Raw genomic sequence first — 18,000 nt, forward strand, 5'->3', positions numbered from 1 at the left:
TGTATTAGAGAGTACCAGTCTAGAACAGCAGAAGTGAGGCCGGCAGGAATAACACAGCTTTTGATAGCGCGCAGAAAGCCACATAAGGGAGTAGCTACTGCCACGATAGCGAGATGGGTTAGAGACATCATGAACCTGGCAGGCATCGATATGTCCAGATTTGGGGCGCACTCAGTTAGAGGAGCGATGGCCTCAAAAGCATTAGGACAAGGCGCAGCGTTGCAAGACATCATGGAAGCAGCAGATTGGGCCAGTGATTCAACTTTTAGAACGTTCTATTTTAGACCAATCAATACAATAGCTTATTCAGTAGTAAGAAGCTTTGAACAAGCTTAATGCTCGCCTCTGAAATGACATAGAATGAAGATTCCCCCTGCTAATAGCGCAGGGAGCTCTTGATTCTATTAAACACAAGGAGGCGAGCATTAAATTCCCGTCCTGAATACACAAGCAGATGCGATGAAATGAATGACTTGATGCAATGTATATAATTAATATGATTATTCCTTCCAGAATAGGGTGTGTATTCCCCGCCCTGATATGTACCTTTGTTTCCTCCTGACAATAGGGGATGAGCAAAAGAACAGCTGAAATGTTTACAGAACCACATTGCCGGGAGCGAACTCGCAAGTTCAAGTGTGAGAGGCCAATCCAGCTCTGAGCAGAAGTTCGGATCAAGTTGACCAGTTGGTTACACAGCTTGGGAAAAGATTACAGTTCGAGAAGTCAAGAAGAGGAAGGACTAAGGGACAGGAAGGACTAGGTCACATGAACAGAGACTATGGGACTACAGGATTCATGGGACTTGAAGTTTGGTTTAAAAAATAAAAGAAAAGTTACATTTTATGAAATGAAAAGTTTACAGGGTTTATATTTTGTTGAAACTGCTGGAGAGTGGAAAATAAAGAAGAAGAAGCTTAATGCTCGCCTCCTTGTCTTTAATAGAATCAAGAGCTCCCTGCGCTATTAGCAGGGGGAATCTTCATTGTACACAGCTTTGCATTCATTTTTTTAAGTATGAGCCGATTTTCCTAAAATAAATCTAAACTATGTGCAACAATGCAACCTCTGGATTTCATATCTACCTTCACATAACGGATTCAAATTTAGCATGGCCTTCATACCCAGCAAAGACTCTCAACTTCATGCCCTTGTACCATGATAATCCAACTGACAAAAATGTGGCTATATCCACTGCAATGTTGAATGTTGTGGCTCATTAATAATATGTCTATTAAATGTAATGATACATTGCCCTTGCATAATTGGTAACTTGAAAAAGTAATGATGAGCTTAATTTGAGCAACATTACATTGAGAGGTTTTTCCATTTCCTCAAATTAACAAATGTCATTGTACATAGCGGATAAGCAAAGGGAGATATTGGGAATCAGAGCTACAAATGAACATTCAAAAGTGTGCCCCCATTCAGTTTGCACTTAAAATGAAACCCTTTCCTTAAAATCCGTCATTAGCAGCTCTTAAACTTTCCTCTTATCTTTAACGAAGACCTCCAAATGGACAGAAACCACTAGCAACTTTCAGCCTAACTGGTTTAGCAAGTGATTAATAACTTGAACATGTATGAAATTGTGGCATTCTACCTTCCAGGTCATGTAGTACCCCTTCCACAGAAAAGTGCCAGTGAGTGGAGGGCAAGTTGCACTACTTAAATCTAATGCTTTTGTTTGAGAAAATCTGTAACTGTATTAAGGACAGCAAAAAATGCCTGAATGGGGACAAGAGAGAGGTTCCACTTTTTGGCTAATCAAATACCCACAACCTACATTCACTGCTGCCTATCTGCTTATGAGCTTCGCCTGCTGGCCAACTATAAATCATCAGTCTTCCTGGACACAGAACACTCCTGCATACCCTAGTTCAACATGGAGCAAAAAAAGCAAACCTGCCCTTACACATGCTAAAGAAAATCCTAGTTGTCAGGCTTCAAATCCAAGGTGGGCGAGAGTTGCAATCCATCTTCGCCCCGCAACCCACGCTTAAGACTGTTCATCAGCATTTATATTAAGGCCAAAAAGGAAACAGCTCCAGATTCTACATATTGAATCAGCCTGTATGGTCAAGTGCAGAAACAGGAGCCTTTCTAATTAGCTTTGAAAACATGACACTAGCTCTCAGTGGATCACAGAGCTGACCTCAAATCACTCTGCACCACATACAGAGCCTACTTTGACACGATCATCCAAACCCTCAAACAGAGTCCAGGGAACCTCCGACTCTCTAGCAGCCTCGCCGCATGCTAGACTCAGTTGACTATAAACGAAATCTGTGGCAATAGCACTTGAGAATCGTGCAGAAGAGGGACAAAGCAAGACCTTCTGAAAAAAGCCAATATTTTACTGTAGGTATTCACATGTATACACCCAAGAATATGGAGAAATGGAAAGTGACGAGAGATGAGATGTGGCAAAGGAATGGTGATGAGAGACAGAAATAAAAAAAGAGGAAGGCCATGGGATGGAGATGCATGAACACAGCTTGAGGCATGGAAATAGAAATAAGACAGCTAATAACCATTGAAATGAGAGCAGTTTATGAAATAGGTTCAATGAGGGATGACTGATGAATCTTGAAAGGTGAGAGGTGCAATGGAAAATATATGCAAAGGCTTATGGGATTAATACTTATTATAATAAGGAGGCAGCGTGGCTAGGGCATAGTTGCTGCAGGGTGTGCCAGAAGGGATTCAAATATTTGAGTCAAGAATGCCGAATAGAACTGGATGGGTAAAGTTTGTAGGGGATGTGATTTGGGGCATGGTCTTTAAAAAAAGTATCCCCAAAACAGGCTACATCGAATGGCTGCAGAAAAGAAAGAAAAGACGAAGAATGATCGTCTCACACTGCTTCAATTTATGTGACAGAAATAGGTACATTTTTTTTAGCAACATGTTTTTATATCTAAAATGCAACTGTCTCAAAGCAAATAGAAGTGCAGCAAGCACCGAAAGACGTGTATGAAACATGCCCAACTAAGCAGAATCCACCCCTTGCAAAGCAAGACAGACAATCATTAAAATACACCTTAGAACTAGGGTGCACGTGCGCTGAGGCTGCCTCAAGGAAGCCTCTTAGTGCTTATGCATGAATAAATGTTGAGAAAAGCACAAAGGGAACATACTTTTCTTGTGAATCGCTAGCAATAAGGGCCGGTCACTTAGGTGAAGATGCAGAAGCACGGGTGTACCCTCCAAGTCCTGAGGCAGATATCCCAAAAGTGGAACAGCTCTGAAAATTAAAGGGACACATTAACTGCACAAAGCCACACAGTCTATTGTCGTGGTACAATTAAGGACCGTCTAATGATTTAGCACCAGATCTTCTTGCCCATTCTCATGAAGGAAAGGTGTGTGTTTTTTTCCTTCTATTTTTAACAAAAATGTGGATTTTTATCAGTGACTTAATCAGTGAATTGCATAGCAAGCAACATAGTAGGCTGTGTACAACATGTGTTCGATCAATTTCTGTCAGTGAAAACTACTACAAAATGGGAACAGCTTAGTGCACGTGTGTTTTTAGATATGTTCTTCATTTCAGAGACGGTGGAGAGCGCAAAAGATCACTCCATACTTTGGATTCCAGACATGTCAGTCTGCAGTGCCCTTAGAGGATACATGGGGAAAATTTGTGCACAGAGATTGCCTACCAAGGAAAAGAGAATGTTTCCAGTAAGATCAATACACATTTTATTTCGAACACACAGAACGGCACTTCAATAGGAAATAGACATGCAGGCATTTAAGTTGAACTGGAGCCTCCACAGGAAGCCAATGCCCTTTTTTCTCGGGCCACAGACTTGTGCTTCCATTACCCTTTAGGGTAATTCCTTTACAGGAATAATGCATGTGGATATTACCATGACTGTGTGTTGCATCCTGATAATTGTATTGCTTTTATTTGGCTTTATTTAAAATCAAATATTGTATGTATATTCTTTGCTTAAGTTCTGTATATTGTGTTTTCATGCATACATATGGTTTACTGCTCAGAGCTCTGATGCACATATGCTAAATTCGCACTTAAGAAATGTAAAATAAATGTTGACTTGAGCGCCATTAGGGAAGTAAGTCATAGCTGAAATAGGGTATATCAGAAACAAACTGAGTTTTTTCTGTAAAAAACAAAACCCGGTTTCCATAAATGTAAAAAATGACTTGCTTTCAAATTTTTTAAGGATTGAATTGCACATGGGGCAGCAGCGGCTGACACAACTACAGTTGTAGGGGAAAACAACACAGAGGGGTCAGTATGAACACTTCTGTGCATTGTGCTGTCTATTCAAATGTGGGCGAGAATGTGACCATCATGGGGCGGCGGGTGTAAGCAATATTTTACTTCCCTTTCTCTGTAGAACATTATGGGGTACAACCTCTGATTTAAGGAGGTATTTCAACCCATAATCATGATGTACTTACTTCCTGCAATATTTCTAAAATACTGCATGAGGAAAGAACCTCACATGAGTATGGTCACTTTAAAAATGGTGGCCTGTTTTAGAATTAGTGTCACAAATTTTCATGAGCCCATTGGTGTCATTTTATGTGTCCCCTCAGCAACAACACGCCAGCATTTTATGCCCTTTAAAGATTGGTCAGATGCTTTTCCGCCATTCAAACGTAAGCAATAGTTCTGTAAACAATCCTCAAATTAACTAACAATGGTCCCTAAGGATTGGCCGAATATCCCTAGGCATACCACTCTCCCTCATATTAGGGACCACAGTAGGAGTAGACAGGTGTGGATGACAGATGTACAAGGCTGCATCCAAATATACCCCTTCTTGCTTAAAGTTGGGGGTAAGATTACTTTTTTAATGAGTAAAGAAGCAATCTCCATTCCAAGTGGGGCTATTTTGTTCAGCTGAGACTGATATTGTTGAACTCTTTTCAGCAGTAAGTCATGCATTAAAATATACATCTTTACAGTAAACTTATCCAAATTAGGCAGAAAAAATATTAGAATATTAGATCTCTTTCCTGTGACACCGCAATGTCACAGAGGCAAACATATCTGTGAAGCTGTTGCTCGGAAACAGGGCATGGAATCTTATGTGCCGGCTGGTTCTAGTTTGTTGTTGTGAGCATTTGTGCTCTCTATTTTTCCTATGTTTGGAATCTTTTCCAGTTTTTAAGAGTAAATGTAGCATACATCACTGACCTGTTGGGCTGGATGCAGCTTTGTTCCTGGTACCCAAAATTCGATCTTTGTGTGCATTTCTGACCGCTACTCAGCAAAGAGAATTTGTGCACATGGTTCACAACTGTGCAAGTGGAGGGGAGTACAAGGTCAGAACCGGAAGTTACATGTATGGCAGCTGGATCATATTGGCAGAAGTGGCATGCGTGGAAAACAGTGTTAAGCTTTAAGGAGCCTGGGTCGCAGAGGCATGGAAATAGAGCTGCTCCTGTCTGTGGCACAAGGGTTGGGGAAATTGATTCTAGATGAAATGTAACCAAAGTATCTCCAGCAGAAAATGGGCTAATGTACAAAGATGATCAGGCTTGATTTATGTTACAGAGGCACCTAACAATTCTGGACTTCATGTCTGACTAAATTCCATCAGGTATCCAGTTACTGGGGTATAACTCTTAGCAGTTAAAGCAATTTAAACATAGAGAAGTGCCTTCTAATCCCCTTGAATTGCCAATCACACCTGTCACCTAACTCCATAAAGTTGTAAGATCTAGTTGCTTCTACATTAATCGACCCCGATCTAATGCCTCCTAGTATACAGCCCTGCACTACTATTATGTGCAAGAAACAAGCAGTATTATCAAAATGTAAACGTATTTAAATAAATGAATTGAAGGTTGTCCTCAAACTTTATGTAGGGGAAGTCACCACATGCCCATGATTACACAATCATAAGCAGTGTGTCCGCAAACAATGTACATTACCTGCCTGCTTGAATCTCACAATATCTTGCAGACAAACATCAATTTTCATCATCAAATCTCTATATGTTCAATTCTGAATAACAATAGGGAATGTAGTCATAATTCTGCTGTTTTTCAGGATGATATATATACACTTCCTTACCCAACAAAACATTACCGGACTACACTTACACTTGTAGATGATACATAGAGCTTTGCTTGTCATAATAACACAAACATGTACGGAATAAGAGAACTGTTGCAAACAAAAATCACATTTATATTTATATAATCGTATAAATGCGTTTCTGTTTGCTGCGCTTTTGTAATTGTGGAATTCTAGCTTGTGCATATAATGAGTAGAGGCCATTATGCAATGCATGCAAGTCTTACAGGTTTGGGTTAGGGAAGCAGTGTTATCAATTTCGAATGCACAGACTAATGTATGTAACAAGTTGAAGTGTCCCTCCCCTTTCACCACACTAACAGAATGCCTCTGTGCAATTTCGAGAATGAAAGGTATATTGGATTTTACATTTGTATCATTTTTTATGGGAGAATGACACAATAAAACGTGCCCATTCTTTCGTAAATCGCTTAAGCCATCCCAGAGCACATGTTTTCAAGCAGATATTCATTAAGCTATGCTTTGGATGTCTTCATATTACAGCTTTACTCTAACGATTTCTGTGAGAATACTTAGGGCTCAATTTAATGAGCTTATAATTTACAAGGAATTGTACAGAGGCAAAATGCTATTTGTATCACTGTGCACACAGCTAAATAACATATTTTGGGTTGATTGAAATGGCATCTCACTTGATATTAAATGCAGTGAGAATGTACTGCACATTTAAAAATTAATCAATGTATTTGGTATCACCTTCCCAAACCACCCCTTTCTGGGATTTAACGGAAAAAATTGAAATAGTGACTAGATAGTAGATACAATCTCACTTGTGGAATTATCATACTTACTTTGATTTAATCTTTAATGGCGCACAGCGAGAAGAAACCCTCAAGTGTTGTTATAGAGATTGAGCAAAGAGAAGGAGCAAGAGAGTAGGACACAAGTGACGATAGATGGGGTGGAGAAAGATTATACAGTGATTTGAAAACTAAATAGAGAACATTTAATTTAAGGTGACAGTGGAATGGAAGCCAATGGAAGAAAGAAAGAGCAGATGAAAAGGAATTGCGAGAAGACAGAGAGAAAAGTATCAATGGAAGAGTGACAAATAGATTTAAGAAGGCTTAGATGTAAAAGAGGAAGACAAATAAGAAGAGAAGAGCAATAAAAGAGATGTGAAAATATTTGTGAAGATACAAGTGTCAGATTGCATCTGCATCAATCGGTTTGGTTACTGAGGCGACATCTGTCACTCACTCCAGCATGGCAGCAATCCGTCTTGCCCATCTCAATATGGCTGCCATTATGCACCAGGTATGCAAGAACATCACTGCAAACTGTAATTGCTGCCCTTCAGGCAAACACTACAAGGCTGATGCGGCTCCAGTTAGCTTTGCGTTGCAACTTTTTTCCTTTGCCCTGATGCTCTGTGACGTTCCCTTTTTCTTGCTTCTTGCTGCTACCCGCCTTGTTACCTACTGCTCTAAGTTCCTTTTCTCTTGTCTGCCATCCTCCTGATGGTCTCTCCTCTATTCTGTTCCTGTGTTTAGGACCAGCCTCTTCATTCCCCTGTGCCTGCAGGGTTGAGGTAGCTGCCCAAAGGGACAGAACCTCTCTCTGCCCAGAAAGAACCAAGCAAGTAACACATGTAAAGCGCGCATTTCAGAACAAGCAGTTTTGTGGTGTGAAAAGAAATACAAGTTGACAAGTGGGGGTTCTGGGAGTCCCTCTGCCAGACATTAGTCCTGGTTACGAGGGACTTACCCAGAGTCTTTAGCTCACTATCTTTCACAGAGAAGAAATATCCCAAACATATCAGTCTTTGTCCTGCCCTGGGGCAGTCCAGCACCGAAATGCTAGGCAATTCTCCTCTGAACAAGAGTACCAACAGCATCCCCAGATACGTGTTTCGGTCTGGTTGGACCTCATCAGTAGGGAGGAGCTGTGCCTCTCTAAGAATAGTGAGCAAGGGGTCCACGTCTGGATTCCCCTAGTAACTTAGGGTGAGACCCAAAGTTACTTAATTATGCAAATTGACAAGGGGGGTCCTGGGAGTCCCTCTGCCAGACATTAGTCCTGGTTACGAGGGACTTACCCAGAGTCTTTAGCTCACTATCTTTCACAGAGAAGAAATATCCCAAACATATCAGTCTTTGTCCTGCCCTGGGGCAGTCCAGCACCGAAATGCTAGGCAATTCTCCTCTGAACAAGAGTACCAACAGCATCCCCAGACACGTGTTTCGGTCTGGTTGGACCTCATCAGTAGGGAGGAGCTGTGCCTCTCTAAGAATAGTGAGCAAGGGGTCCACGTCTGGATTCCCCTAGTAACTTAGGGTGAGACCCAAAGTTACTTTATTATGCAAATTGACAAGGGGGTCCTGGGAGTCCCTCTGCCAGACATTAGTCCTGGTTACGAGGGACTTACCCAGAGCCTTTAGCTCACTATCTTTCACAGAGAAGAAATATCCCAAACATATCAGTCTTTGTCCTGCCCTGGGGCAGTCCAGCACAGAAATGCTAGGCAATTCTCCTCTGAACAAGAGTACCAACAGCATCCCCAGACACGTGTTTCGGTCTGGTTGGACCTCATCAGTAGGGAGGAGCTGTGCCTCTTTAAGAATAGTGAGCAAGGGGTCCACGTCTGGATTCCCCTAGTAACTTAGGGTGAGACCCAAAATTACTTAATTATGCAAATTGACAAAGGGGGTCCTGGGAGTCCCTCTGCCATTGAGACCCAAAATTAATTATGCAAATTGACATGGGGGGTCCTGGGAGTCCCTCTGCCAGACATTAGTCCTGGTTACGAGGGACTTACCCAGAGTCTTTAGCTCACTATCTTTCACAGAGAAGAAATATCCCAAACATATCAGTCTTTGTCCTGCCCTGGGGCAGTCCAGCACCGAAATGCTAGGCAATTCTCCTCTGAACAAGAGTACCAACAGCATCCCCAGACACGTGTTTCGGTCTGGTTGGACCTCATCAGTAGGAAGGAGCTGTGCCTCTCTAAGAATAGTGAGCAAGGGGTCCACGTCTGGATTCCCCTAGTAACTTAGGGTGAGACCCAAAGTTACTTAATTATGCAAATTGACAAGGGCGGTCCTGGGAGTCCCTCTGCCAGACATTAGTCCTGGTTACGAGGGACTTACTCCCAGGACTCCCTTGTTAATTTAAAAGAAAGACAAGGCCATGCTTTACGAATGTTGTAGAGATGTGCATAACAGGAGCAGGCAATAGAGGTGATTTGATGTGCAAAGGAGAGAGAAGAATCGAGGTAAACCGAAAGATTAGCGATAGAGGAAATAGGTATGGTGGAGGGAGGAAAAGAGATTGAGTCGGGAGCAAGCAGAAGAGGAATCATAGGAGCAGGAAAGAAAAGAACTTCAGTTTTACAAGAATTTAGGACAAACAAATTATCAACCATCCAAGGTTTGATAGCCAGTAAGCAAGAATAAATGTAATAATCAATCACAGACAAGAATGAAGAGAATGATAGGTATAGTTGAGTAGTGTTAGCATAGAAGTGGTGTGAGAAACCAAAGAGCGTTGGGAGAATAGCTCTGGGGTAATGTGCTCGCCTTAGAAGCAAGACGATGAGGAGCAACACAGTTCCGATCTCCATGTCCACGTTTAGAAACCTCTGGATATTAAGCGTGTTATAAATAACCAATTACAATTACAATAAGAGGACAAGAATAAAGAGAAAAAGGGTGGCCTGAGCACAGAGTCCTGAGGGACAACATGGTGAAGGGGCATGATCAGAGAAGTACGGCCAGCCCAGGAAACAGAGTACGTGTGATTTGATAAGATTTCAACTAGTTGAGGACAGAACCAGAAAAGCCAAGAGAGGAAAGAGAAGAAAGCGGAAGAAGGTGATCAACTGTGTCAAACGCTGCTGACAGTTCAAGAAGTATTAAGAGAGAAGAGTGCTTAGTATAGTGAGCAGATAGTAGGGAATTGCACAACGACAGAAGAGCAGTTTCAGCAGAATGGCGGGGGTGAAAACCATATTGCAAACAGGGAAGCAAAGAATTAGGGTTAATAAAGGAAGAGACTTGAGAATAAGCAGCACACTCCAAAAGCTTAGAAAAATAAGGAGGGAGAGAAATAGGGGACAGTAGTTAGATAGACGAGAGGAATTTAGGGAAGGCTTTTTAGAATAGGAGGAATGGCCACGTGTTTAAAGAAAGAAGGAAAACAGAGGTAGAAAGGGAAATATTGAACAGACTAGTAAGAAAAGGAAGGAGAAAAGGACAGACTTTAAGACTAAGAGAAGATGGAAGGGGATCAAGATGAGCAGAAGTAGGGTGTACTTTAGCCAGCAAAGCAGAGATATCAGTATCAGGGGTGAAGGAAGATAAGAAAGTAGAGAATTATGAAAGAGGTGGGGAGAACAAGAAGAAGCATAGGGGGTAATAGCAGAGCGACGGAGGGTGACCTTAGAAGAGCAATAAGAAGCGAGACCAGTTGCTGAAAGAGAAGAAAGGGCTGGGTCAGTAGAGGAAGGATAGAGAAGTTGAGATATAGTTTGGAAGAGGTGACGAGGGAGAGAAGTGCATGGGATCAGACAAGTAGGAACATTTTGCAGACAGAAGAGCAGTATCAAAAGAAGAATGAAGAGAGGAGAGAGTGGAAAGTTCAGAGAGAACATGGGTCATGCTCCATCAGGTCTTGGCCCGGCGACACAAACGCCATTGAGACCGAAGCTGAGGAGAAAACCAGGGATGCAGGGGTTTATCAGTAGGGGAAAAGTGGGATGCCCCATAGAGGGAATCGAGAATAGTAAAAAGAGAAGAGGAAAGAGAGGAAGCAGCAATGTTGGCTGAAAATAAAGCAAACTCATGTAATGAGGGAAGAGAAGATATACAATTAGAAACAAAAGAATACGTGTCAAATGCGCGAAAGTCGCTATGAAGAAAGGAGCAATCACAAGAAGGTCTTGGTTGAGTGGGAGCAAGGATAAATCACAAAGAAGGTAAGTGCTGGTCAGAGGAATAAATAGACAAGGCAGACACGGAGGTCATCGGAAGAGGGGATGAAAAGATTAGACTGAGGGAGGACCCTGAAATGTGAGAGGGATGTGTAGGAATGGCAGGCAGATGGTATGAATCTAGGATAGAAATATAAGGGATAGTAGAATGAGTAGAAGAGAGATGGAGATTAAAGTCTCTAACAAGAATAAAAGGAGGTTAATGGAAGGAGCGCATGGAGGAAAGCGTTGAGATCGTCGCAAAAGGAATTGATAGGACCTGGTGGTTTGTATAAAAAGGTCCTTTGAAAGAAGTTAACTGATACGCAAAGGATGAAAATACAGTGAAATGAGCAGAAGGAGGCAAGAGAGAACAGAAGAATGGTAGACAATAACAACTCCTCTTCCATGACCATTGGATGAATGAGGGGTATGTGCGAAAGCCGTAGACGTTGAACAGAGCGCAGCAGTTTTTCAGGATTTATTTGTTTGCACAGAAGCATGTAAAAGTGAAAAGTGGCCATCTCTGTTTAGCCTTTGGTTATATAAGGGCAGCCTTTGGCTTAGACAATAGGTTGAAGATAAGGAGATGTCTATGGCAAAAATTGGTCCCAGGTGATATTGTAAATAAAAGCCAGAAATTAGACATTGAAATAACCAACTGTGTTGGGATCCCCCAAGGGAGGAGAGTGGGCTTTCTCAGACGTAATAGTAGAACTTACATTGTTGAAGGTGGATGAGCCCATAATTGCTAATCACCCCTGCCCTAGTCATCTGTATGGCGGCGAAACAGTGTTGATTGCCAAGGCAGAAATGTCTTTTGATGGTTTCAGCATTAGACATGACTGGGCCAGCAACACTGGCAAAACTAAGGTGATGAAGCTAAAGGTCACAAGCCAATGAGTAATTCCTATCAGGTGGGAGCTGTTACACTGGAGGATGCAAAACATTGTGAATACTTAGGGCTCCCATTTCCTTCTAGTGATAATGGGTCAGCCCACATTGCTTGTCCCCAACAACCCAAGTAATGCTGAAAAGTCACTGTCAGTTTGGAAGTAGGTCAATAAAGTCAGCTCTAAATATCCATGTAATAAAGGCTAACTCTGTAGAATCCTATGGGAATGAACTGTAGGACTATGGGAATCTAATTGCCTTGTCTAAAGATGAGAATACATATTTCAGAGTGATACTATCGGTGCCTAGCTCCCCACTACTGACTCTATTTCATACAGAACTGGGTATCATAGGTACTGTTGCAGATTGCCCTCATGCCCTTGTTGTCAAAGATCTGTATCTGGCGAGGATGGAAGACAAACACCATACAATATGTCTAAAGTAAATGGTAAAAACAGCAACAGTTGAAGACCTCCCATGGTGTAAGCATGTTAAATTGCTTTTGTTGCTTTTGTTCTTTCTGAACTTTGGCACTGAACCGGACAGCAAAATCTCTAGTGATCGGTGTTTGGGCAAATGTTGGAATATGCTTTGAGCGACCACAATTGACAGGATGCTCACCACCTGGCCCTAAATAGAGTAACTGGCAATGAACACAAATCCAGGCTATGAACTATTTCTTATGCAAATGAGAACAACTCCACTTAGTGCATAACATTTTAGTATGTTTGCACATCCTGCAAGTGTTTATTTCAATTGGGAAATGGCAGGGTTCCTGTAGAAGTGATCCATTAAGTTTTTGTACAACAAATTGAGACAGTTGGGCATTTTTTTGTTGCCCCTTTCATTAGCCGATTAGATGCCAATGTCTAATCCCTCTGTTTAAGCAATTTGGTATTACAGGAATACTAGTGTGGCAATAAGACCTGAGGTTGGGGGGCCAATACTGCCCCAGGTAATGCCCCCGGGGCCGTAGTTACAGGCCCGAGGGTCTTATAGCCATTAGTACCCCGGCCCGTTAGACCAGGGAACTAATGGCATTTTTTTTATGTAAAATAAAATGGCCCCCGGGAAAGGGAAAACGTAGTCTGTTTTCCCTTTCCATGGCAGCCATCGGGAGCGGACACGCTGGGAACAGAGGTGTTCCCAGTGCGTTCGCTCCCGAGAAAAAGAAAAAAGAAGGTAAGTGAGGTTGGGAGGGCAGAGAGGGGATAGTGTGCAGGGGAGAGGGGTGGAGGGAAAAAAAACCTACCCGAGTCCTCGGAGGGGGACAAAGGCAACCTCCAGGCTTAAGGAGGCTCGGAGCAGGGATTGCCCCGTTTCGAGCCTCCTCATTGGCTAAGGGGCTGCCACGGCCCCCCCCATCGGGAACAAACGCTGGCACGCTTGCACGTCCACGGGAATACCGTGTGCTATGGCTCAGGATGCTTTTCTTTTCTTTTTTTAAAACTTTAACCGCCTGTTTTTCTTTTTATGGAAGCAGGGGACACCCTTCCACCCCTGAATTCCATTAATGTCGATAAAATAAAGGTGAGCGGCGACCAACCCTGGAACCCCCGCTCCAATTACTCAATATTTCTTTAATGTTCATTTTTTACAGTGCCAAATTCGGCATTTTCTCCTGATCGTTGTTTTCAATTTTTTCTCTATATACCACTTAATAGTGTCATGAAGTTTAGTGGGTGGCACAAGGACCAGGACAACATACTAATTTGTAAAAGTTGTAGGTCAAAGGATCGAAATACAATAGTGTCGAATCAAAAGGACCGAAAACAAAAGGGTCGATTTTTTTTTTTGTTTTATTTTTTTTGGGGTGGGGGATCCCCCTGCAAAACCCCGTTTTTGGTTTAAAAAACACTTTTTTTCCTATAAAGAAACCCCAAAAAATATATATATTTTTTTAAAAAATTCGACCCTTTTGTTTTCGGTCCTTTGACCGGACACCATTTGTAAAACATTCATTCACAAGCAACTCCTCCCAACTTCTCCCAACCAGTTCCATGTCAACTTAAATTTTCAGATCAGTCCAAGGATTAGGGATTTTCGAAACTCTGCTTCAGGTCTTTCAAGTCTCTCGGTAGTAAGTTTAAGAGGTTCCTACCCCATTCTTCTCTCAGTTGCTCCAGTCTCATCTCTCTCTATTGAGCTTAAGCGTTTCCATACCTTTCTTCACTATGATTCTTCTCTCCTTCTGACCTCTCCTGCATTCAAAGGTCCCTGGGTCTCACCCAGAAGTCACTGGTATAGGCAAACCTCTCAGCAAGACTTGGATAGAACTGCGGTGCAGTTCTTCTCCAACTTCCCAAGGCTGCTTGTGTAAGGCCTGGTCATCTCCCTCTATCATGGTACAGACGTTTACCCTCCTCAGCTCCTCTCTATTCTGTGCCTGATCCTCCCGATGTGTAGGACCTGCTCATTCTGCCTTCTGCTGTGGGTGCAATCACTTCAGATGGGGCTCTATTTTCTACCCATTGCTTTTGGCTAAATTGCCCTCTTCCTATCATCCTATACTGTTTATCAGTATGCTCCTTCTGTTGTTCTCCTACACCTCCTTTATTGTTTACCGCCCTCATCTTCTGCCAACGCCACCTCCATTTGCTCACTAACATCCTCCTGTTGTTCACCATCCTCAACCAGATGTTCACCCACCTCTGCATTATCATCCCATGCCACTTATTCCTGCTGTTCTCCAACCTGATCCTGATGTTCACCCACCTCCTTCTCATGCTGTTCTTCAGCCCCCTTCAGATATTCTCCCACCTTCTCCTTATCTTCTCCTTTCAACTCCTCCTTTTATTCACCAACCTTCTTCTAATGTTCACCCATCTTCCTCAGCCACCCCGCTACTTCCTTCTCCGCCTTTGATCTTCAACCTCTTCTCAATGCTATAGCCACAAACACCTTCTAATTTCGCCACATTGAGCCATTCTTGCCACAACCATCTTCAAATGTCCGCACTGCCCAAGAGCCCAGGATCTTATAGACCTCAATTTCCCAAATGAAGGGGACGTAGAATTGGCTGGAGCACAGAGGTTCAGCTGTGTGTCATAATACACTGAAAATGTGGACCAAGCCTTTCCTTGCTAGTCTGTCATCTATGCTGCCATACATCTCATTGTCAGGGCAAGCAGGGAGTCACAAGCAATGATGTGTGCTGCTTCACTGAGGACATGTGTGCATTTTCTGATAAGCGCAGGGAATATGCTTGGGGTTTCTTCGTGTTCCTTCGGTTTTAACCCACACATAGAGTGGAAGCTCTCAGTCCTAACCTTGCAGCCTGTGAGCATCTGTGAACTCTCTTTGCAAGGCACATTGGAGGGGTCCGCAAACCCATTATTTCCAGGCCCACAGAACTTTCAAAGCCCCTATTGACTGCATGGACTCCAGCATGGGATAGCTATTTTTACATACTGAGTGCTTGTTATTCGGCTGGAATTGCTCACAGTGCAAAACTGCTGGGTTTTTAAAGTGCTACCTGTGGGAGAAGTGTGGTTGTTGCTCCTGTGACTATCGACTGCCCTATAGAAGGGGCTAGGTGTGGATGACCAGGAGATCATTCTCTTACCACCCCCGACTTCAACAACCTCTTACCTAAGGAGGCACTGACACCCCTCAATGGAAGTCCCAATAATCAGGCAGGGGACTTCCTTGCAATAAGTTTTTGCAGCTTGAATTTTAACATGGCCAGATTACTATACAGCCAAGAACTAATAATCTCTTAGGGGAAGGGTTATGGGGCTGCCTTGCTCAGCGCAATTAAGTAATGGCGGAATTCCCTCGATGTCAATCTACACTGGAACCTTTGGACAGGGTGAACTGTCTGGTGAGGTTGATTTGTGGTTGCTTCTGGGATTGTGTAGTCATACGTTTCCTCGATTTCAAAACTCAGCCATGATTGTCCAATTGTTCTGTGAGCCTCTTCGGTGTGTTTTGAGAACACAAAGATGGAGAACAAACATTTACTGTATAGTCACAGGAAATATCAGATTGTGTTAAATAGTGTGCATCACATATTTAAGATTGCACAGTTTTGGAGTTTTATTATTTCCCCTAATCCCCTGAATATCATTTCTTGGTAATACATATTATTATTAAATGATATACTTTCTAAAAGATGAATTGCAAAACCCATCACATGAAACACAATGATGAGGGAGGACATAACCATAATCTTTGCATCTTAACTGTATTTGTTAAATTGCAATATTTTAACCCCTTAAAGAAAATCAAGTAATGAGACCATGTGATCACAAGCAAGAACATTTTTAAACATTTTAAATCTAGTCTGGTATGTTTCAGTAAGTTTAGTTTACATTTTACAAATGCAAGCCAGACTGAGGAGGTAACGTCATACATAGATAATGTGCACATTAGACATAGATGTGGATTGGCAATGGGACTAGCATGTGAGACAAATCACATCTGTTAATCAGGGTCTGCAGGAAGGGGCTACAATAGGGAGACCTGAAGAGAGCCATAGTGAACAAGACGCACAGACACACATGATTCACAGTAATAGGAGTAGCAATCACACATAGTAAAATATAGATATTGCAAATGAACATGTGGGCTATCATATGTGGGAAATGAAGATCTGCTGGAAGAGGGCCTAACAGGCTAAGTGTAAGGTAGCCCTGACCAAGACACACAAGAATACCTGATTTACAATAAGTGGAGATGGGTGGAATAGAAGGGTGCAATGTGCAACAAGCTGCACACAGGAAATGGCATGAAAGGTAGCTGGTGAAAAAGGTCAGATTGTAGAAAATGGAAACCTCACTAATATGTCAAAGTGTTTTACCTTCATATCCTGAATGCACTCGCTCCGCAAAGAGCACACAACACAGCTGTTCTTCTGCACCTTTCAGCTCCTGGACTTTGAGGAGGTGAGGGGTCATCCGAAATGGGTGATAGTATCCTCCAGTCTCATGCTTCTTGCAATTGCTGTGAACATTAATGTGGCATCAGTGTTAGTAAAAGTGGTAACTTATCTCAAAGTCATGCAACGACACAGAGGTTGTGTATCAGTCTTTCAATCATGTTGGTGAAAATCCAGAGCGAAGGGATGACGATAAAGGACTAGGATCACCTCAAAGATAAGTGGGCTAGGGAATATTTTGGCAGCAATTATGTGATGTATTATTTGTTTGGACATAGTCTGCACACTTAAACTACATTCATATTGTATCCTAGTAAGAATAGCAGAAACTACTTTTAACGTCTGGAGTGCAAGAGAAATGGTTGCAAAAAATGTTCTTTCCATTCTGGACAACCCTTCTACAGGTTAACATCCATTATCCTTTTGTTTCTGTTATATTTGTGATTTGCAAGTATGTGTGTCTGTTATATTTATGATTTAGATGTATCATTCCGATATGCTTATTAATCTTGTCCAGGGACAGAACAAAAAACATTTTTAGTTAGATAAAACATGTTTATATATATATATAGTCCTGGTTTGTTCCACAGCAATCGTCACTTCGCATAGATATATAAATATATATCGCTTCTCATTTAAAACTACCAAGAACCCTGATTATGATCATAAAAAGGATGGGCATTTTCCTAAAGAGGAGATTTGATGTGTATTCACAACCATTTGAAGCATAATGCAAAACAGTTCAAAGCTCTTTCCATATATGTATTCCAAAATTGTAACACAATGTTGAACTTATTCCATCCCAAGAGCTGGCAAGGACTCATAGGACCATGAAAGCCAGCCTGTCATAGCCCGTCAGGCTAGTGCTGTAGACAAACTGAGGGTAGTGTATGGACATTTGAGACCTCAAGACAGTCCCAAAATGTCCCCTTCTTCAATGATTAGGGATATGATGAGCCAATTACCTGCATATGATGAGCCAATTACCTGCATATGATGAGTCAATGACCTGCACCCTTCTGCCCCACAGAATAAAACAAAGTATGGTAAGAACTGCACGATACTCACAACTACTGGTTCTCACCACTACAGATCCCCGGCTCCATGAGATACTTTTCCCAATGAGCAAAGACAAAGACCCAACATGAGCATTTCTCTTTGTGAGCCTGCACACCACTTTGACAAAGAAGAAGCACAGAGAAGCATCATCCTGAAAGCTGCTGGTTGCTGGACATG

The 18,000-nt window shown here is 42.2% G+C and overlaps 1 protein-coding gene across 1 annotated transcript in view; it reads right to left on the reverse strand.

Moving 5' to 3' along the window:
- The window catches only part of LOC138492881 (period circadian protein homolog 2-like), a 344,827-nt gene that overhangs the window by 228,212 nt on the left and 98,615 nt on the right, over positions 1-18,000 (reverse strand). Inside the window, 5 exon segments of the mRNA XM_069620199.1 lie at positions 3,141-3,247; positions 3,726-3,767; positions 5,543-5,556; positions 12,222-12,241; positions 16,687-16,829. Coding sequence (XP_069476300.1) covers positions 3,141-3,247; positions 3,726-3,767; positions 5,543-5,556; positions 12,222-12,241; positions 16,687-16,829 — 326 coding nt within the window.

Source organism: Ambystoma mexicanum, chromosome 10 (genome assembly GCF_040938575.1).
Source record: "Ambystoma mexicanum isolate Mex_15411 chromosome 10, UKY_AmexF1_1, whole genome shotgun sequence".
Lineage (NCBI taxonomy): Eukaryota > Metazoa > Chordata > Amphibia > Caudata > Ambystomatidae > Ambystoma > Ambystoma mexicanum.